Raw genomic sequence first — 22658 nt, forward strand, 5'->3', positions numbered from 1 at the left:
AGACTTCCCACTGAGGTGCCTTGATACAGCACTCTGGGAACAGCCTATTCGTTCAGAAATGTCTTTCTGTGTCTTACCCTCTCGCTTGAGGGTGTCAATGATGGCCGGTCGGGTCGGCAGTCTTACCCATGATTGTGGTTTTGAGTAATGAACCAGGCTGAGAGTTTTAAAAGCCTCAGGAATCTTTTGCAGGTGTTTAGAGTTAATTAGTTAATTCAGATGATTAGGTTAATAGCTCGTTTAGAGAACCTTTTCATGATATGCTAATTTTTTTTAGATAGGAATTTGGGGTTTTCATGAGCTGTATGCCAAAATCATCAGTATTAAAACATTAAAAGACCTGAAATATTTCAGTTGGTGTGCAATGAATCTAAAATATATGAAAGTTTAATTTTTAACATTACATTATGGAAAATAATGAACTTTTATTACATATGCTAATTTTTTGAGAAGGACCTGTATCAGGTACAATACATGGCACATTTTCTCAAAGAAAACATCTTGTAGTTCATCTCTGAACTAATGCTGTAAACTATGAGTCAGTTATAGTCTATTATAATATTGAAGGTAAAATGTAATTGATTTGTATACTTACACTTAAAAAAAAGTTATATGAAATATAAACATTTAAATAGTGGCTGTCGTAAAAACTTGCTAGATTTATTCAAACATACATTAAATATTGATGAATATTGTAATATGGTGAATTATGAAAAAATAATAATGAATATGTGATGGCTCGCATTTTTTGATTTGGCTATCAGCTTGCGAAGATGGACAACTCAACAGAAGCATTAACCTGATGTTTTTATGACCACATTCAGCCTTAAAAGTCACATCTGGTAAATGTTTTATTTATTTTTATTTAAACGTGGCTCTAGAGAGTCTGCATCGCAAATACTGAATGAAATATATTGTTACCCACCTCTAAAGTGATTGAAATCGAGTCAGTAAATATAATCTGAGTACAGTAAATTGTTAAATTATTCATTTTATATTAATAAAAAAAATCATGAGTGAGTCAGCGACAACATAAACCGTTGAGAAGCTGCTACTGTCAATCAATCCGTTACTGTGGCAACCATGGAGCGTCGTGTATGATTGCGTCACAGACAGCACTTGCGTCACAGACGGCACTTAAGTTACTATAAACACTCACCCGCGGTTTCTTCAGCACAGCGATAATCCGAGCGATTTTGAGCTACACATCTGACTACCGATATTTTACAGCAAATAACCTAACGTTACCGACACTAACTTTAGAAAAAACTTTACAAGCACCATCATTTCATACAAGACTATATTCAGCACGTGCATACTCACAGATTATAGACTCGCACTGTGCTGTGTATCACAAATAGTTTTGTACATCTGACCTGATATCACCCGTTTCCGTTTGATTTCATTTAATCAGCATACAAAAAAATGTCTTCAAACTCGAACTTAAGAGAAGTGTCTCTGGAGGTGTATGTAAACGGTGAGCTGTGCTGCATTGACAGTGTCTGGATCCCGGATGAGGAGAATGTGCAGGTGGACTTTATGGTCACCGACGGCATCTACGAGCTCCTCGGGTGCTCTCCGGGCGACATAACCGCACAGCTGCAGGTGGACTCGGATGAGTGCCTGTCAGTCACTCGTGCCGCTTTAGAGGGCGAGGATCTGCAGATCGACATCGATATGATGAAGCGCCCAAACTGTATCTGTACAACCCCTGACGACAGCCCGACAGGTGAATGCTCAACATGCACCTCTCACAACTTTATATAACTTACTGTAATCATTATGATGAGCACAACTTATAACAATAACTGTTTTCATGAGATAATTTCTGCTTAAATGAATAGCCTACATGATTTGTATTGATGTGCATTGTTTGCCTATAAGGGTTGATTTTAAGATTTGATTGCTGACCTATTTAACTGAGCTCATGAGACCTTATGAAGCAGATGTCTGAGGTCATGATGTACCAAGAACTAGATATAAAACTAAAAGAGATTTGCAGTGAGGGCTCCGAAATTATGGAATAGTTTGCCAATTGATATTAGCACATCTGAATGTGTGTCTGTTTTTAAATGTCCTCCGAGAACTGCAGACGTGCTTTTAGTATTCACTGATGTCTTTTGTGTAGTTTGGGTTTTTGATATTTTATATGATATTTTGTATTGTGTATAGCTCTTCATTATGTATTTCAGTGATTGTGGTTTTATTGTTGTGGCGGGTGAAGCAAACTACAGAAAGGTGGGGTGTCAGGCCTCAAAGAGAATAAATAAACATAAATTGTTCAAAATGGGGAATAAAGTGACAAACAAATAGGGGATCTGGTGTTCTCGGCGTGCCAGGGAATCGTGAAGGAAGGGTAGTGATCAGATAGGAATAGGATGGGTCCAGGTAAGGGACATGGACATAACTAAACTAACTATATTAGAAACAGGTACATAGACTTAACGACTAAAGCCCCTGCCCCTCTCTCTCTCTCTCTCACACACACACACACACACACACACACACACACACACACACACACACACACACACACACACACACACACACACACACACAACACACACACACACACACACACACATGTTGGTCTATGTGGTTTACAGGGACTCTCCATAGGCGTAATGGTTTTTATACTGTACAAACCGTATTTTCTATCCCCTTACACTGCCCCTGCCCCTAAACCTACCCATCACAGGAAACATTCTGCATTTTTACTTTCTCAAAAAAACATCATTTAGTATGTTTTTAAGGCCATTTGAATTATGAGGACATTTGATATGTCCTCATAAACCACATTTATAGTGTAATACCAGTGTAATACCCATGTAGTTATACAAATTTGTGTCCTCATAAACCCACATAAACAGGCTCACACACACACACACACACACACACACACACACACACACACACACACACACACACACAACACACACACACACACACACACACACACACACACACACACACCAGTCGGGAACCTGGCGAAGGGTGACGATTTCAGTGACGGGGTAGTGCTGTGTGCATTGTAGCATTAACCAAGCTACATTTTACTCACTTACTTAGAACTGTACATTTCTGACATGTGGACGTGGGCATTGAGATGGTATTAAGATGCGTTTTGGTCAATCGATTTACGCCTGGTGTTTTAATCGTCTCTTTTGTCCTCTTTCAAACACTTCTGTCCTGATTTCTTCGAGGGGAGGGTCTATGAGTGGTTAACGGTTATTAATAAACAAAGTGATTCTCAGACTCTGACAGTCTGCAAAAGCATCCTAAGTTCCTGCTCAGGTTTCATACCCCTTGCAGAATATGAAACATTTTATCAATTCATTTCGATTTGAACAAAATAAGAGGAATCTGGGATCATAAAGACAATTCTATAGTTCTTCTTTTCTGAGAAGTGTAAGACATAAGCACTATTCGCACGGGAGTATTATCTATGGACCTCTGTGACATCTGAGTTTTGCGTGGCGCATTCACACGGGATAAGCAAAGCCTGTGATTTTACTCGAATTTACTGACTTCTCCCGGATATGATGTCAAGACTTCGTTATAGATATAGCTGTATGAAATCATAATCAGGCATCGATATCGTTTTGATTATTTTACAGTAGCCTAATAAATAACCATAATTTCGTTCAGTTAGATAACAGAGCTGAAGATAACTCATGAACTGAGCTCAGACCAGCGGCAGGAGTCAGATTTCATTTATCACGAGTGAGAAGTTGACAATATTCAGCGGAAGATTCAGTTTCAAAACTAAATGTAAAAGCGCCTATTTAAACAAGCTTGCAGGGGCGTAGCACCAATTTTGGGCCCTGGGTACAAACCATCTTTCCGGGCCGGCGTACCATGTATGTGTATAGAAAACTGACTTCTAAGCCCCCCCCCCCCCCCCCCCCCCGCGCCTCGGGCCCTGTTACTCAGTACCCTTTATCCCCCCAGTCCCACGCCCCTGCAAGCTTGTCATTGTACTGTACTGTTCTGTTCTGTTTTTCATTAAGAACAGTATTGATGTTAATATTAGACACACCATTCAATCAGATTAATCCCAAATTGATACTCATTCTAAAGTGAAAGTATAATCCGTGCGGGTGCGGCTGCACGGGAATTCATAACGGTGCACATTATGAATGCAGACTTTATTCTGTGAAATATGGTAGGTAATTTGCGGGGGAATTTTTACTTTACAAATTTCAGACATGGCCGATTCGCACGGGATTAAGATCACAGACAATCTCTGCAATTATTACAAATCACCAGAGGTCCCTAGATAATACTAGTCCTGTGCGAATGGGGCTTTAAACGAGTTCTGAGAAAAAAAATTCTGAAATGTAGGACGCAAACTCACAATAGAGAAATGTCTTTCCAGTCAGACTAATAATTCATGTCTAATCTGTGGTTTGAAATGTTTCTAATAACATATTATTTAATTTCAGAAAGTACCACGGAGTGGATGGCGAGAAAAATTAGTGGATTCATCCAAAAGCTTTTTTGGATGGATTCGGCTCCTGAACCTGAACCTGAGGTGAATCTGGTTACTGTCCGCTGGCCAGAAGAAGGGCCAGAGAACGAAAAGAACAGCCCAAAAAGAGGTGAATGTCAACTGAGCATTTGAGACGCAACATTACAATGTCCATGCACACACTGTGAAGTTTCAGGAGTGACGACCGCATTTAACGTCAATAAACAACTATCAGTTATGTTCCATACACACTGCGTATAGTTTTTGTAAATGCGGTCGTCACTCCCATAAATTACTGAACTGTGTGTGCAGAACGAATGAAATGCAAACGGAAATTTCTTTCAAGCTGGACTAATAATTCATTTTTTGTTAATGATGTTTCTAATAACATATTTGTTTTCTTCTTCTTTTTTTTACTAAAGTGATGAAGAAAATAAGTGCTTTCTTCCAAAAGTATTTTCCAATCGATCCGGCTGAGCCTCTGTGTGATCCTGAGATGGAACCTGAAATGGATCTGGTCGAACCCAAGGATTTGTGTGTCCCAGATGCAGTCGTTCCTGAGACTGAACCTGTGTCTGCAGAAGGTCAGGATGTAAACGTCAGTGGTGATATGGATGCTGAAAAAATTAAGAAAATGAGTGCTTTCTTCCAAAAATATTTTCCAGTGGATCCGTCTGAGCCCACGTTTGTCCCGGAGACTGAACCTGTGTCTGCAGAAGATCAGAAGGTGGATGTCAGTGATGGCATGAAGGCTTCTCCTCAAATGAGCGGCCCAGGAGGTGAATGTCAACAGAGCATTTGAGAGTCAACATTACAATGTCTACGCACACACTGTGAAGTTTCAGGAGTGATAAATGCATTTAAATGCAGGAGTGAGTCCCCAAAATGATCATTCCATGTGTGTACCGATCACGACTCGCTCCTGAAACTTCACAGAGTGCATTCTTACAGTGTTGCCATGTTCACTTATTATAAGCAGTGTTTGTTTTCATTTTTAATTAAGTTTGGCTCATATAGCAATCAAGTTTATGCCGTTTTGTTAATGTGTACTGGTGTAATGTTGATGGGTTTTTCAGCTGATTTGCTTGAAGATTTGTCAACACTAATTAGTCAAGGCTGGTCTTATCATCTATCATCTTTCATCGTACATCATTAACAACTAGTTGTTCAGTTCGGTTCCAGCACTGCGTATAATTTTTGTAAATGCAGTTGTCACTCCTGTAAATTACTGAACGGTGTGTGTACAGAATGAATAAGATGCCAACAGAAATGTCTTTCCAGTCAGACTAATAATTCATGACTAATCTGTGGCTTAACATATTATTTGTTTTTTCAGAAACTGAGTGGATGGTGAGAAAAATGAGTGGATTCTTCCCAATGCTTTTTGGGATGGATCCGGCTGTTCCAGAGCCAACTCCTGAACCTGAAGTGAATCTGGTTAGCGTCGGCTGGGCAGGGAACAGCAGTGGGATCAAAAAGAACAGCCCAAAAAGAGGTGAATGTCAACAGAGCATTTGAGACGCAACATTACAATGTCCACACACACTGTGAAGTTTCAGGAGTGACGACCGCATTTAATGTCATTTAACAAGTAGTTGTTCAGTTCAGTTCCGACACACTGCGTATAGTTTTTGTGAATGCGGTCTTCACTCCTGTAAATTACTGAACTGTGTGTGTGTAGAACAAATGAAAAATGACATTTCTTTCAAGTTGGACAAATAATTCATTTTTGATGCTGTTTCTAATGACATATTTGTGTTCTTCTTTTTTCAGAAAGTACTAAAGAGAAGAAAATGAGTGCTTTCTTCAAAAAGTATTTCCCGTTGGATCCGTCTGAGCCCCCGTGTGTCCCAGAGGCAAGAGTTCCTGAGACTAAACCTGTGTCTGCAGAAGGTCTGGAGGTTAACGTCAGTGATGGCATGGATGCTTCTCCTGAAAAAGGAATGACAATGAGTGCTTTCTTCAAAAAGTATTTCCCGTTGGATCCGGCTGAGCCCCCGTGTGTCCCAGATGCAAGCGTTCCTGAGACTAAACCTGTGTCTTCAGGAGGTCCGGAGGTTAACGTCAGTGATGGCATGGATGCTTCTCCTGAAAAAGTGAAGAAAATAAGTGCCTTCTTCAAAAAGTATTTCCCGTTGGATCCGTCTGAGCCCCTGTGTGTCCCAGATGCAATCGTTCCTGAGACTGAACCTGTGTGTTCAGGAGGTCTGGAGGTTAACGTCAGTGATGGCATGGATGCTTCTCCTGAAAAAGGAATGACAATGAGTGCTTTCTTGAAAAACTATTTCCCGTTGGAGCCGGCTGAGTCCTTGTGTGTCCCAGAGACCAAACCTGAATTGGATCTGTTTGATTCAGATGACTTGTGTCTCCCAGGTCCAAGCAGTTCTGTGCCAACACCTTCTAAGCAGGAACAATCTCCAGAAGAGCACTGTTTACTATTAGAGAAGCGAATGAAGGGCTGCACACAGCGTCATAGACCTGTCACTGCGGTCTGGAACAACATCTTCATTGGAAATGAGTAAGTCTACAACACATTTACACTAATATACACCATGAATGAACAGGGTATATGTCCACATTGTAAATCCTCTTTAGTGAAAGGCTAATCTAGGCTGTTGTGTTCTTGTGCAGAGAGATAGCAAAAGACCGAATGAGACTGAAGGAGCTGGGTATTACTCACGTCCTGAATGTGGCTGCAGTGAAGACCAAACTGAGGGTGTTGTTGGGAGTGCCATGGGAGAAAGACCTGAGAGAAGCCGTTAATACAGGGGCGAGTTATTACAGAGGAATGAACATCTCTTATTGTGGTTTGCCTGCATCGCAAGGTTCAGACATCAGTGAATACCTCTACAAAGCTGCCAAATTCATCCAGAAGGCCAAGAAAAGCACAGAAAGTAAGATCTTTTATCAAGTGTTCTGGAGTGACAAACTGTTTGAGACTTTTTTTAACTTGTGTGTTTTTATTTCCACAGATAAGGTGTTCATTCACTGCACAGACGGTGTCAGCTACGCCCCTACATTTTTTCTGGCATACCTCATGATCCACCATAACATGACTGTGGAGGATGCCATTGATAATCTGATCAAGGTGAGATACATCAAGCCTGACAAAGAGTTCCTGAAGCAGCTGGCAGTCCTCAATCGGGATCTTGAGCAAGGAAAACAACAGCTAAAGGACACACAAGCAGGCAGCCAAAATGACAAGCAAGCCAAAATGAAGTCTTGAAGAAAAAGAAGGTTAAGAAAACAAAAGTGCAGAGAGCAAGAAACAGAAGAAACTAGAAAATCCTCAAGTGCGAATAAAAAGATGCACATAATTACAGATACAAAGTGTGTGAGTGATTGTGTGTGTGTGTGTGTGTGTGTGTGTAGCTGTGTTCCATTTGACGGGCTCCCTCCGCAGTGTTCACTGCTCGTTCCATTTGTCCGTACGTGGACTTCACACACAGGGTTTTCCGCCATCTTAAGTGAGATTCTAATCCAAAGGGAGTGAACATGTTCAGTTCGAAGGGCACTGCGGACAGCGTAGGGAATAAGGAAACATCGATACATCACTTCACAGGAAGTGGAGAGCATAAAACACCCAACTGTCATTGCGCGTCGCATCACCAGTCTAAACTAACGATAACCTTATATAAGCACTATATAAAGTATGGAAACATTTTTAGAAGTTATAAAATATATGTCTTACAGAATAATTACAAAACTAATATAAATAGCCATGTCATTTAATTAATTGATTAAGAACAATGTTTTATTTTTTTATTATTATTCTTAATTGCTCTAACTACTTTATTTTTCTCCCTTTGTAGCACTTTGAGATTTTCTTTAAAATGTAAAGTGCTTTATAAATAAAATGTATTATTAGTTACAGTACAGCTTCATGTCTGTTAATAGCCCATTAAATCAATAAAATAGACTGATGCATAGTGTTTTGTATATTATTTTAAATGTGTTAAAACACTGCCTTTATTTTCAATGAGTAGGGCCTAACATATAATTACTGTTTTGACATAGGCTACTGCCAACATTTAAACTCACGTAAAAAACATTTTAGAAGTAAAAAATTAAACATTTAAAAGTAATTCAAGTGTAATCAATCCGGTGTGTTATGATTTCCAGCGAATCGGCGCTGTTTCTTGAGCCTGAAATGACTCGCACTCTGCGGGTGGACTTTGAACTTCAGACCGCCGTCCTGATGCGCCTCATAACCTGCCAATAAACAAAACACTGCACAGTTTTAAGAACATTTTGTAATACAAATTATTTATATTCATTATCTTTAGGAATAAAGTCATGCGTTTTGAGCAAGGCACCAGGCGTTTTAAAGACAGACGCCACATTCGTTTAGACTCACATTAGTCACTGTATGTTGTTTTGCATTAAATAAAAGGATTTTAAGCACAGTAATGATTTTATAGATAAAATTAAACACACAACCCTAAATTTCACAAAAGAAATGCATCAATTCTGCGACGCTGGGAAGGAAAAACTGTTCTGGAGACTGAATTCAAACAGCCCGCAGTCCGCGCCGCGCGCTCCGCTCACTCAACCCGTCGAGTCGTCGTCACGTCGGGGACTCGGGGGGAAGCAGGGCAGTGTTGCCAACTCTCGCGAAACAACTTCAAAAACAATCCCAATATTATTTATTACAAATTGAAGATCATCAATATAATTTATGATCAATAATTTGTCATCAATAAACGAGCCTGCAACAACATATTAAACTGAAACCTCTCAGAGTTTGAAAAGGAAAAACAGATGTGATTTTACAAAAATCTTCAAATTGCAGTAAAGGACAAACTCCGATTGTGAACAGAATAGGTTTATAGATGGAAAAAGAGAAAAAGAGAAAAAGTGACGTGAAGGCCAATTATGGTATCCCATAGTCGGAGTTAGTGCACACATAGGCATTGGTGAACACAGGTGTGGTGGTGTGGGTCAGTTTAAAGGTAAAGTTAGGGACAGGTGTGGTGGTGTGGGTCAGTTTAAGGGTAGAGTTAGGGTCAGGTGTGGTGGTGTGGGTCAGTTTAAAGGTAAAGTTAGGGACAGGTGTGGTGGTGTGGGTCAGTTTAAGGGTAAAGTTAGGGACAGGTGTGGTGGTGTGGGTCAGTTTAAGGGTAGAGTTAGGGACAGGTGTGGTGGTGTGGGTCAGTTTAAGGGTAGAGTTAGAGACAGGTGTGGTGGTGTGGGTCAGTTTAAGGGTAGAGTTAGGGACAGATGTGGTGGTGTGGGTCAGTTTAAGGGTAGAGTTAGGGTCAGGTGTGGTGGTGTGGGTCAGTTTAAGGGTAAAGTTAAGGTCAGGTGTGGTGGTGTGGGTCAGTTTAAGGGTAAAGTTAGGGACAGGTGTGGTGGTGTGGGTCAGTTTAAGGGTAGAGTTAGGGTCAGGTGTGGTGGTGTGGGTCAGTTTAAGGGTAGAGTTAGGGACAGGTGTGGTGGTGTGGGTCAGTTTAAGGGTAAAGTTAAGGTCAGGTGTGGTGGTGTGGGTCAGTTTAAGGGTAAAGTTAGGGACAGGTGTGGTGGTGTGGGTCAGTTTAAGGGTAGAGTTAGGGTCAGGTGTGGTGGTGTGGGTCAGTTTAAGGGTAAAGTTAGAGACAGGTGTGGTGGTGTGGGTCAGTTTAAGTGTAAAGTTAGGGACAGGTGGGTGGTGTGGGTCAGTTTAAGGGTAAAGTTAGGGACAGGTGGGTGGTGTGGGTCAGTTTAAGGGTAGAGTTAGGGTCAGGTGGGTGGTGTGGGTCAGTTTAAGGGTAAAGTTAGGGTCAGGTGTGGTGGTGTGGGTCAGTTTAAGGGTAGAGTTAGGGTCAGGTGGGTGGTGTGGGTCAGTTTAAGGGTAGAGTTAGGGTCAGGTGGGTGGTGTGGGTCAGTTTAAGGGTAAAGTTAGAGACAGGTGTGGTGGAGTGGGTCAGTTTAAGGGTAAAGTTAGGGTCAGGTGTGGTGGTGTGGGTCAGTTTAAGGGTAAAGTTAGGGACAGGTGTGATGGTGTGGGTCAGTTTAAGGGTAAAGCTAGAGACAGGTGTGGTGGTGTGGGTCAGTTTAAGGGTAGAGTTAGGGTCAGGTGTGGTGGTGTGGGTCAGTTTAAGGGTAAAGTTAGGGACAGGTGTGGTGGTGTGGGTCAGTTTAAGGGTAAAGTTAGGGACAGGTGTGGTGGTGCGGGTCAGTTTAAGGGTAAAGTTAGGGACAGGTGTGGTGGTGTGGGTCAGTTTAAGGGTAAAGTTAGAGGCAGGTGTGGTGGTGTGGGTCAGTTTAAGGGTAAAGTTAGAGACGGGTGTGGTGGTGTGGGTCAGTTTAAGGGTAGAGTTAGGGACAGGTGTGGTGGTGTGGGTCAGTTTAAGGGTAGAGTTAGGGACAGGTGTGGTGGTGAGGGTCAGTTTAAGGGTAAAGTTAGGATCAGGTGTGGTGGTGTGGGTCAGTTTAAGGGTAAAGTTAGAGACAGGTGTGGTGGTGTGGGTCAGTTTAAGGGTAAAGCTAGAGACAGGTGTGGTGGTGTGGGTCAGTTTAAGGGTAAAGTTAGAGACAGGTGTGTGAAAACTTAACAAAATAAGCCTAAAAAGTTATCAAAGTTATGCAACATCATGTTCATATACGTGTATATTGTCTTAATGGTAATTTGCAGCATGCATTTGTGAAAAAATGTGATGCTTTTAATGAGAGCGAAATAAAATTGTCTGCATTAGAAGCCGTCTTTATGTGCTGTAAGTCTCCCCTAGTCCCCATCCACTCCGCTGCTAAACTACGTCCACTTTTATAGCATTTTTCAAAACTGACTGCAGCTGAAACAGGTTTTTTTTCTACCCTTTAAGGCCAGGGCTCTGAACTGACCCGCAGTTACTTGCAGTTCCATTTCCTGGAAGTGAGAAACTAAATCTTCCTCCAGGTGCCACAAAAAGACTCCTATTGACAAAACTCCTGTTGAGCCGCATTCAAATGTCTTTATAAAAACGCAACAAAAGTCTGTGGTGTGTCTCATTAAGACTGAATTGTGTGTTTCTATACACACTGGGAATTTAGAATTAGAAGAGAGAAAGAGTTTACAGCTGTGAAAGTTAATGTGAGTTTTTCTTTTACAGCTGTTTCTCACACAAATACACTGAACCATTGAGACAAAGAACCCCAAATCCAGCATAGAGGGGTTCAGTGAATGTGCTGTTGAAAGTGTGTAAGTGTGTGAGTGTGTTTGTGTCAGAGACGCTGTAGAAGGACAGAGTACCAGCCGTCCAGTTCAGATACACCCCTACTCTCTTAGAGTCACATGAAGGTATGTTTCTGCTCTTCTTATTGTGTCTGACAGTGAAACTGTTATTAAGAAATTTCAGATTCCAGTTCAGACTCCAGGACTTTTCATTGTATCCAAACACACAGTCATTACTCAATCCCTTCCTGCTGATTTCTTTATATGCCAGTGATATATTAACCTCATCCATCCCGCTCCATTCAGCCTCCCAGTAACAGCGTCCAGTCAGACTCTCTCTACACAAAACCTGATGACACTTGGTAAATCTGTCTGGATGATCAGGATACGGCTGCTTCTTTTCCACATGCGTCACCTTTCTGTTCATCTCAGACAGAATGAGATGAAGGTTTGCTGTGTTTGAATCCAGTGTGAGATCACATGCATCTGAACACAAAAAGAGAGATTATAAGACTTATAATACACCTTAAAGCAATTAATGTGTGTGTGTGTGTGTTCATCTTACATTTTTGTGGTCCTGCTGTAATTCTGAACTCTCCTCCATGAGCCACACTGTAAAAAACAAAACAAGAGAATGAATATTTGTATCAAGGGGATGAAGTGAATGTTAAATTGAAGATTAATCTTACACTCATTTTACATTTTATTATAAACAAACATTTTAAATATTGGTTTAAAATGAACATGATGAATTTTAGCCACAGGCTTCACCTTCACATTCACTGATAATTTTGTGCCTATCAATTAATTTAATATTCTAACTGCATAAATATATTGCTGTTCAGCTGATATACTTTATTCAGTATAATGAGATCAAACATAATTTGTTCTCATTCAGATTGTGATCTTTATGTCTCTGACCTAAATTATAATTTTCTTTCTAGAGCAGCAACAAGTTTGAATGGATGTTTTGGGATGAGATGATTGAGTCTGTTTCTCAAATGCTGCTGATATAAGTCACAAGGAGCTGTTGAACTGAATCAAGATTATCTTCAGTCACAAAGTTCAAGACACATTTTACTGTGCAACATGTATGTGTGTGCTGTATGCAGAGATCTACATTATACTATCAAAAGTGTAGGGACACCCCTCCAAATCATTTAATTCAGTTGTTCCAATCACTTCATGACCACAGGTGTAAAAAATCAAGCAACTATGCATGCAGATGCTTCTACAAACATTTGTAAAAGAATGAGTCGCTCTCAGGAGCTCAGTAAATTCAAGCGTGGTACCGTAATAGGTTGCAAACCTTTGCAATTTGTGAAAATTTCTCACTACTAAATATTCTACAGTCAACTGTTAGTGGTATTATAAGAAAGCAGAAACAATTTGGAACAACAGCAGCTCAGCCACGAAGTGGTAGGCCACGTAAAATCACAGAGCGGGGTCAGCTCATGCTGAGGGTCACAGTGGCAAGAAGTCAACAACTTTCTGCCAAGGCAATATCTACAGACCTCCAAACTTCTGTGGCCTTCAGATGAGCTCATTAACAGTGTGTAGAGAGCTTCATGGAATGGGTTTCCATGGCCGAGCAGCTCATCCAAGCCTTACATGGACGCCACTGGACTCTAGAGCAGTGAGACGTGTTCTCTGGAGTGACCAATCACGCTTCTGTCTGGCAATCCCATGGAAGTGTTTGGGTTTGGCAGTTGCCAGGAGAACTGTATTTGCCTGACTGCATTGTGCCAAGTGAAAAATTGGTAGAGGGAGGATTATGGTGTGGGGTTGTTTTTCAAGGGTTTAGCTTGAAACTCTTAATTTTTGGATGATGTCTTGCTCCCAACATTGTGGGAATAGTTTGGGGATGGCCCTTCCTGTTCCAACATGACTGCGCTCCAGTGCACAAAGCGTTGGTCCATAAAGACATGGATGAGTTAGTTTGGTGTGGAGAAAGTTGACTGGCCTGCACAGAGTCCTGAGCTCAACCTGATAGAACAGCTTTGGGATGAATTAAAGGTAGGGTAGGTAGGAATGATCTAAAACACTTTTGTCCGAATTTGTTTAAACTTTCTTTATATGTCAATACATAATTAAAATGTAAGTACTCTGAAAAAGAGAGTATAAAAATCAAGTGGCTCTAGACTTTTTAATTTGCAATAAACAGCTCATTATTTTCGTTCGGGACGAAAAAAGTGATTGGCTTGGGCGACTTACTCTCTCTTGCTACCATGGCAACCACTGCTTTCGCTACAGGTTCTGCCCACACATGCGCGCCTGCACCCCTAGGAAGAGCAAAAGCATTCAAAACGCACGGTGCCAGGTTTTGCAGTCAGCAAAGGCAAACAAAGGAAGACAGTAGGCGTACAAGTAAAGGCAATGCACAAAAGGTCTTTGGATAAACAAAGAAATCAAACGCGAGTAAATATGGGCGTGGCTTTCCAACGAAGTCGAGAACTGAGGGACCTCAAGGGGCTGAAAAACGACTCATTGCTGGCTGTATTTCTGCTGGAAAGGTAATCTTTCATTTCGATTATACATTTTTTCAGTTTATGTTTTCATGAAGCATGTATCACTAGCACATGTAGCTGCCTAATATAGCATAACATTACTTAGCTTAAAGTTACAATATTATACACTTAGCCATTAGTAGAGATGATAAACACTCAATATGCTTAGTTCAAGTTGATCGCTGTTGAATTTAGCTAAATTCAACTTTAGATAACAAAATGCATGTGTAAAAGCTAGTACACCGCATCCAGGAACTTTTTTTTAGAACTAAGTTAGCTTTAGCTACTACTAATCAACAATGCTTTCACCATGGAAACTCTTACATGGAAAACACAGTATATGTTATGAATCTTACACAAAATTCAACTTCATCACAGTATAACTGATGTTACTGGGGAAAAAATGTATCAATGCTACCCGTTTTTAGCTTTGCCTTATAAATATAACTAGCTCGTTACCGAATTAAACAAAGATATATTTTAAACTTTACCAGTATCGGTATTCTAGCTTGATAGTGAGTACTAAAAGACATCTTATTTGTTTATATTCATACTGATAAAGTTAGATGTTTTATTACATGTGATTCTGACATGATGTCACTACAGCCACACCGCTCCTCTCAGGTCAATAATGCGTATTCCAGCTGTTTGGTCGGTAAGGCGTGTTCATGTATTAGGGGGGCGTGGCTTTGGAATATACATTTCATACATATGATTGCAGACTTCTTCTGCCATCATTGTTTTCTGAGATTTGCTTCTCAGTTCCATACATTTTTAAGCTTTTCTTGGTCCATTCCATGTTTTATAGGCAACCCCTGTCATGCTAATTCAGTTGATTTAAATTAATCTAGTTTATTTTAGTTCAGGGGCCCGTTCTTTGTACATCGCTAACTCAGTTAGCTGGATTTGATTGTTGACGATTTGGCCTGATCTCAGATTGTTTGGTTCTTCAAAGCTCATCCTGGACTTGCTGTCATAGCAACAGGTCCTGCTCGTGAGCTTATTTCATGTAAAAAGGATTAGATGCGTTTAGCATATCGCGTTTAATTTACCCCATCACAAACAACTCTATAATTCTTTTTAAAAACATTAAAAACAACCCAAACACATCCATATACATACAGAATGCTGCATTAAACAATTTCGTAAAGGAATAAATAAATAAATAAATAAATAAATCAACTCCATAGTGGATTCCAAGTGATCAAGGGCTTAGAGCGTTCCAGTTCAGTCCATTGCAAAGTTTCCGGCAGTAGTGGACACTCATGCAACGCAAGCAATGACGCACATCCGAGTGAACGAGACAGAGGGAAGTTTGCGAATGAATGGCATGATAAAAACGAACTGGAACACAACACAGGTGTTAGTAAACTGTACTAATTCTGTGCTTTAGAAAACCATTTTTTAAATCACTCTTAACTATTCTAGATTAATGCTTACTCCTGTCTTCCTTTAAACCCTGTCCGGAAACCGCTCCTACAGGTCCAGAGCAGAATCAAAGGTAATCAATTAAACTAAAAGAGGGAGGAGACACCTTCATTCAAAGCTGTACAAAATGGCAAAGCCAAGCACTGATGTTTGTTGTGGCATTTGTGTCAAAGTTTGCTAGGATGAAGCTTTTGAAAAGTGTCTTAGTGGTGGTTGTGATTGTTGCATTTGATCTGCCTGATGCATGGGGAAGTTTGAGGTACAGTCAAAGTCCAAGAAGCATGGGGCCATAATCAGATCCAGCTTCCAGAAGTCCTGCCCTTTCTCCTCCAGGGCTCTGGAACCCTTTGAAAGTTGCTCAGAGTCCTTTGGGTTCTGCCTCCAGAGGCCTTGCACAGGACCCTTTTGGCCTTCAGGAGAAGCAGCTGTTGCAGGGTCCAGTGAAGCCTTTGGATTGGAAGTATCCCATTGTTCCCAAAATGCAGAGTGAGTTGGCGGTGAACTTCCAATTGAGGCAACCCGTGACTCCCAGCAGTGTAGCAGTTCAATGCGAAGAGAACCGGGTTCTTGTAGAGGTCCAGCAGGACTTGTTTAGCAATGGTCATTTGATCCAGCCAACTGGTCTGTCTTTAGGTGGATGTCCTGTTGTTGGTCAGGACTCTCAGTCTAAGGTGCTCATCTTTGAGTATGAGTTACAGGACTGCAACAGCGTGCAGATGGTAAGAACTCCTAAATCTAAATGGATTATTTTTTTGTGGCAGTGTTGATAAAAGTTAATGTTGAATTTAGTATTTTCACCGTTCTAAACTTGCACTTTAAATAACCCTTCAAACCAACAAGCCCATTTTGGTATGTGGCATCTGTTTAAAAACCCTCTTGCTTTACCCACTGATTCAATCTCTTCCAGATGAATGAGGATGAGCTTGTCTACACCTTCTCGCTTACCTACACCCCTGAGGCACTTGCAGGTACTCCGATTACCCGGGTCGAGGGTGCAGTTGTTGGCGTTCAATGCCACTATCAAAGGTAAGTGGTGCCTGTGAGTTGCACAAGCAGTTTAACTGGGAGACAATTTAATGGGTACTTTCATGTACCACAGGCTTCAGAATGTAAGCAGTGACGCCTTGAGGCCAACATGGGTCCCTTATGCCTCAACGGAGGTTGGTGAAGAAGCCTTGGTGTTCTCCCTGAAGCTCATGTTGGGTTGGTACAGGTTTATAATAAATCCTTTATTATTGTGCTTGTGGCTGTGCCTATACTGTTTTCTTCTCTGTAGACGATTGGTCCTATCAGAGACCTTCATCCCTCTATTTCCTGGGTGGCGTTATTAACATTGAGGCATCTGTGAAGCAGTACAATCATGTGCCTCTGCGTGTGTTTGTGGACAGCTGTGTGGCCACTCAAGTGCCTGATGTGAACTCCCTTCCGAGATATTCCTTCATTGAGAATCATGGGTAAGGTCATGGCCCTTGATGCTATAGGACTGTTTTGGTTGCTTTTTAACCATTGTCATGGCTAGGGTCTAGTTGCTCACTTTCTCTATAATTGAGTTGCTCTTTGTCTTCAGGTGCTTTGTGGATGCCAAGGCTACAGCTTCCAGCTCCCGCTTCATGCCTCGGTCCCAGGTTGACAAGGTCCAGATCCAGCTGGAGGCATTCATGTTCCAGGAGAGCTCCAGTCCTTCTGTATGTACTACGCATATCATGAGTTAATTCAACGTCTCTTCCCATCTGCTTTGGTTTTCTGACTTGTCTGTCATCCCTTGCAGATCTACATAACATGTGTTGTGAAGGCAACTATTGCTTCTGCACCCAGTGACGCTCAGCACAAATCCTGTTCATTTGCCAATGGGTACGTTGCATTTTCTTATTTTATAGCTGACTTTGCTCATGTTGAAGGTGGTGTCTTTGTCTTGTTGCAGGTGGTTTGCTGCTGATGGAAATGACCAAGTTTGTGGTTGCTGTGACTCAACATGTGGTCCTGATGGTGGAATTGCTGCTTCTCCCTATAGAGGTTAGTAACTTTTGCTCTTAAGGTTGCTTTTGGCGGTTTAAGTGCTCTAACCTGGCTCTTCTCTCTTTCTAGGTGTTCAGTGGGAAGGCAAGGCTACACTTGGTCCTGTGTTAGTTCAAGGGCAAAAGAAAGCTCCTCAATAAAGCTGACATCACTTCTTGCTTGTATCCGACTTGTTATATATCTTTGTTCTCCCTATTATATTTCTGTGCTTTTAAAAGGCTTGTTCAACTTTATGCAGCAACGCACAGACTGATCAGTGGCTGACTTTAGCAGTGCATTATGGTTAGAAATTGTCTGTCATAAGATCGTGCTGAAGTGGCTCGAGCAGCCGCGGCTGCTTGACACTGCTGTTTCATGATTGGCTGGATTTACAGCATGACAAGCACTCATTTGGTCCCTTTAGTTCCACCACTGTTCCCAAATCTCTTACTCTATAATGTTGCAACCAAATGAAAGTAGTTAATTGTCCTTTATCAACTGAATACTCATTGACTAAAGATCTCACTTCCTTGATAGTGTAGTTTATTTTGAGCTTCATAGACATTTTCACATTTCTGGATTTCTCAGAGTGGAAGTCATCATAGTTGAATTAACGTTTAGTGGTGACTGAAGGAGTACATTAAATAGTCACCATTTGGTCAAATAGCGAAATAGAAATGCAACAACAGTTTCTCATCTTTCAAAAAGAGGGGGAAAATAGTGAGCTTGATAACTGCAGTGAAAAGAGCTGTTTTTACCATCAATCCCATAGATGTTGTATTAGAAACACCCTCACAGCAGTACTTTTTTTTTTTTTGGTAATTTGATGCAGAAGTAACCTAATGCAAACTATTAGTGTTATAAATGTACATAATATCATAAATCCTGCAACATTCGTTTTAATCGTGACGCATTAAAATGCATCATCAGTCAGTGAAAAAGGTCGATCGTACAAACATGCAGTATTAAGCAGTACATCAAGTATTACATAACTATTAGGTGTGGGAATCACAGGATAACTCATGATACGATACCATCACGATATTTTACAAGTGATTCTGTGACAGACGATATATTTCAAGACAATCATCCATGACATATCACTATCATTCTGTAAATAAAATGTGCCAAAGATTAGTTTTTCATTTGTTAACATTTCATCTATTTTTTTAAAAGGTGACAATGTACAATATTATACATCTAACAAACAGCCATACGCTTGACAAATGCTTATTTGCTAGAGAGAACAGATTTGTGACTGATTTATAGTAAAAAAGGGAAAAATCTCTACTATCACTACTACTATGAATGATCATATCAGCAACATCTCCAATTTATATTACTAGTGGTAGTAATTTAATACTAGTAGTAATTAGGGATGTCACAAAATTCCAGTAGTTGGTACCAATACTATACTTTTTTTTTTTACAGTACTTTTTTAAAAAACTATTTAAAAGTGAATTATAATTGCATTCAATGAGTTTATTCTTTATGATGATTATAATTATAATTAAATAATACAATGTAGTAAATGTGACAAACATAATTCCCCTTTGTTGTTAAACGTAGTTTTATACACTGTTGGTTATAAATGCAGCACTTTATTCTTAGCGTGTTTCTTCATAACTGTTCACGGATCGCGGTCTCTTTAAATGTTCTGAATGCGTGTTGATCATGGTGTTGACGTGGGACTTGGCTGCACCATTTTGTTTTAGATTTTTCTTCTTCATAAAATAAATGACACACTTACATATGTGTTCAACAGATAGACCGGATAATAGCAGTAATTTTAATGTGAGCTCATACTGGCACATCTGCTTCATAATACAACATAAAAAGCTATCTTTGTGGCCAAATGTGTTACTCTGGCCTTGTGGTGGCTTGGACTGCGAATGGGAATCAGATATTCATATTTAGACGTTGGTCAGATGTCCAGATATCGGATATGTATCTGATTTAAAACCACATCTGGGAGTGGCTCAGAATGGATGCAATAAAATTATTTTTTTGCGTTTATATGCATGCAACAAATTTTGATCTGGGTTAGATGTGAGTAAAAAAATCTTTTTTTTTTTTGTGCCAGTGTAAACGCAGGCATACAAAACGCAGAGCTGTGGGTCCCAGAGATGGATAAACTCTACAGGTCCAGAGGAGAATCAAAGGTAATCAATTAAACTAAAAGGGGAGGAGCCACCTTAATTCAGTGCTGTATAAAATGGCAAAGCCAAGCACTGGTGTGTGTTGTGGCATTTGTGTCAACGTTTGCTATGATGGCATTTTTGAAAGGTGTCTTAGTGGTGGTTGTGATTGTTGCATTTGAGCTGCCTAATGCATGGGGAAGTTTGAGGTACAGTCAAAGTCCAAGAAGCATGGGGCCAAAATCAGATCCAGCTTCCAGAAGTCCTGCCCTTTCTCCTCCAGGGCTCTGGAACCCTTTGAAAGTTGCTCAGAGTCCTTTGGGTTCTGCCTCCAGAGGCCTTGCACATGAGCCTTTTGGCCTTCAGGAGAAGCAGCTGTTGCAGGGTCCAGTGAAGCCTTTGGATTGGAAGTATCCCATTGTTCCCGAGGTGCAGAGTGAGTTGGCGGTGAACTTCCAGTTGAGGCAACCCGTGACTCCCAGCAGCGTAGCGGTTCAATGTGGAGAGAACCGGGTTCTTGTAGAGGTCCAGCAGGACTTGTTTACCAATGGCCATTTGATCCAGCCAACTGGTCTGTCTTTAGGTGGATGTCCTGTTGTTGGTCAGGACTCTCAGTCTAAGGTGCTCATCTTTGAGTATGAGTTACAGGACTGCAACAGCGTGCAGATGGTAAGAACTAAATCTAAATGGGTTATTTTTTTGTGGCAGTGTTGATAAAAGTTAATGTTGAATTTAGTATTTTCACTGTTCTAAGCTTGCACTTTATATAACCCTTCAAACCAACAAGCCCATTTTGGTATGTGGCATCTGTTTAAAAACCTTCTTGCTTTACCCACTGATTCAATCTCTTCCAGATGAATGAGGATGAGCTTGTCTACACCTTCTCTCTTACCTACACCCCTGAGGCACTTGCAGGTACTCCGATTACCCGGGTCGAGGGTGCAGTTGTTGGCGTTCAATGCCACTATCAAAGGTAAGTGGTGCCTGTGAGTTGCACAAGCAGTTTAACTGGGAGACAATTTAATGGGTACTTTCATGTACCACAGGCTTCAGAATGTAAGCAGTGACGCCTTGAGGCCAACATGGGTCCCTTATGCCTCAACGGAGGTTGGTGAAGAAGCCTTGGTGTTCTCCCTGAAGCTCATGTTGGGTTGGTACAGGTTTTATAATAAATCCTTTATTATTGTGCTTGTGGCTGTGCCTATACTGTTTTCTTCTCTGTAGACGATTGGTCCTATCAGAGACCTTCATCCCTCTATTTCCTGGGTGGCGTTATTAACATTGAGGCATCTGTGAAGCAGTACAATCATGTGCCTCTGCGTGTGTTTGTGGACAGCTGTGTGGCCACTCAAGTGCCTGATGTGAACTCCCTTCCGAGATATTCCTTCATTGAGAATTATGGGTAAGGTCATGGCCCTTGATGCTATAGGGCTGTTTTGGTTGCTTTTTAACCATTGTCATGGCTAGGGTCTAGTTGCTCACTTTCTCTATAGTTGAGTTGCTCTTTGTCTTCAGGTGCTTTGTGGATGCCAAGGCTACAGCTTCCAGCTCCCGCTTCATGCCTCGGTCCCAGGTTGACAAGGTCCAGATCCAGCTGAAGGCGTTCATGTTCCAGGAGAGCTCCAGTCCTTCTGTATGTACAATGCATATCATGAGTTAATTCGACTTCTCTTCCCATCTGCTTTGGTTTTCTGACTTGTCTGTCATCCCTTGCAGATCTACATAACATGTGTTGTGAAGGCAACTATTGCTTCTGCACCCAGTGACGCTCAGCACAAATCCTGTTCATTTGCCAATGGGTACGTTGCACTTTCTTATTTTAAAGCTGACTTTGCTCATGTTGAAGGTGGTGTCTTTGTCTTGTTGCAGGTGGTTTGCTGCTGATGGAAATGACCAAGTTTGTGGTTGCTGTGACTCAACATGTGGTCCTGATGGTGGAATTGCTGCTTCTCCCTATAGAGGTTAGTAACTTTTGCTCTTAAGGTTGCTTTTGACTGTTTAAGTGCTCTAACCTGGCTCTTCTCTCTTTCTAGGTGTTCAGTGGGAAGGCAAGGCTACACTTGGTCCTGTGTTAGTTCAAGGGCAAAAGAAAGCTCCTCAATAAAGCTGACATCACTTCTTGCTTGTATCTGACTTGTTATATTTCTTTGTTCTCCCTATTATATTTCTGTGCTCTCAAAAGGCTTGTTCAACTTTATGCAGCAACGCACAGTGATCAGTGGCTGACTTTAGCAGTGCATTATGGTTAGAAATTGTCTGACATGAGCTCATGCCAATTCCAAAGTGCTGAAGTGGCTCGAGCAGCCGACTGGTGCTTTCTGCGCAGCTTCTCCAGAGCGGCTGCTTGACACTGCAGTTTCATGATTGGCTGGATTTACAGCATGACAAGCACTCATTTGGTCCCTTTAGCTCCCCTACTGTTCACAAATCTCTTACTCTATAATGTTGCAACTAAATAAAACTGGTTAATTGTCCTTTATCAACTGAATACTCATTGACTAAAGACCTCACTTCCTTGATAGTGTAGTTTATTTTGAGCTTCATAGACCCCTTTCACATTTCTGGGTTTTTCAGAGTGGAAATCATCATAGTTGAGTTAACGTTTAGTGGTGAATGAAGGAGTACATTAAATTTTGTCACCATTTGCTCAAATAGCAAAATAGAAATGCAACAACCGTTTCTCAACTTTCAAAAAGAGGGGGACAATAGTGAGCTTGATAACTGCAGTGAAAAGAGCTGTTTTTACCATCAATCCCATAGATGTTGTATTAGAAACACCCTCACAGCAGTACTTCTTTTTTTTTTGGTAATTTGATGCAGAAGTAACAATGCAAACTATTAGTGTTATAAATGTACATACGATTAAAACAACAGCTGCAGGATTTGATATTGATGCATTAAAATGCATCATCGGTCAGTGAAAAAGGTCCATTGTACAAACATGCAGTATTAAGCAGTACATCAAGTATTACATAACTATTAGGGGTGGG

At 40.9% G+C, this 22658-nt stretch overlaps 2 protein-coding genes and 2 pseudogenes across 2 annotated transcripts; 3 read left to right on the forward strand and 1 right to left on the reverse strand.

Annotated features, from left to right (window-relative positions):
- Positions 1 to 1153: 1153 nt before the first annotated feature.
- Positions 1154 to 7828, forward strand: LOC137090521 (uncharacterized). Its single transcript, XM_067454475.1, has 7 exons — positions 1154 to 1729; positions 4446 to 4601; positions 4894 to 5250; positions 5808 to 5966; positions 6245 to 6989; positions 7103 to 7365; positions 7444 to 7828. The coding sequence occupies exons 1-7, from the start codon at positions 1426 to 1428 to the stop codon at positions 7695 to 7697; spliced, it is 2238 nt and encodes a 745-aa protein (XP_067310576.1). The 5' UTR covers positions 1154 to 1425; the 3' UTR covers positions 7698 to 7828.
- A 3138-nt stretch (positions 7829 to 10966) lies between these two features.
- Positions 10967 to 22658, reverse strand: part of LOC137090928 (NLR family CARD domain-containing protein 3-like) — a 39770-nt pseudogene continuing 28078 nt past the window's right edge.
- Positions 15718 to 17715, forward strand: LOC137090934 (zona pellucida sperm-binding protein 3-like; annotated as a pseudogene).
- LOC137090933 (zona pellucida sperm-binding protein 3-like) lies at positions 19784 to 21796 on the forward strand. Its single transcript, XM_067454936.1, has 8 exons — positions 19784 to 20337; positions 20523 to 20641; positions 20715 to 20818; positions 20893 to 21070; positions 21184 to 21301; positions 21385 to 21467; positions 21538 to 21629; positions 21702 to 21796. Exons 1-8 carry the CDS (start codon positions 19798 to 19800, stop codon positions 21770 to 21772), a joined length of 1305 nt encoding a protein of 434 aa, XP_067311037.1. The 5' UTR covers positions 19784 to 19797; the 3' UTR covers positions 21773 to 21796.

The sequence above is a fragment of the Pseudorasbora parva genome, chromosome 10 (assembly GCF_024679245.1).
Source record: "Pseudorasbora parva isolate DD20220531a chromosome 10, ASM2467924v1, whole genome shotgun sequence".
In the NCBI taxonomy this organism is placed as follows: domain Eukaryota; kingdom Metazoa; phylum Chordata; class Actinopteri; order Cypriniformes; family Gobionidae; genus Pseudorasbora; species Pseudorasbora parva.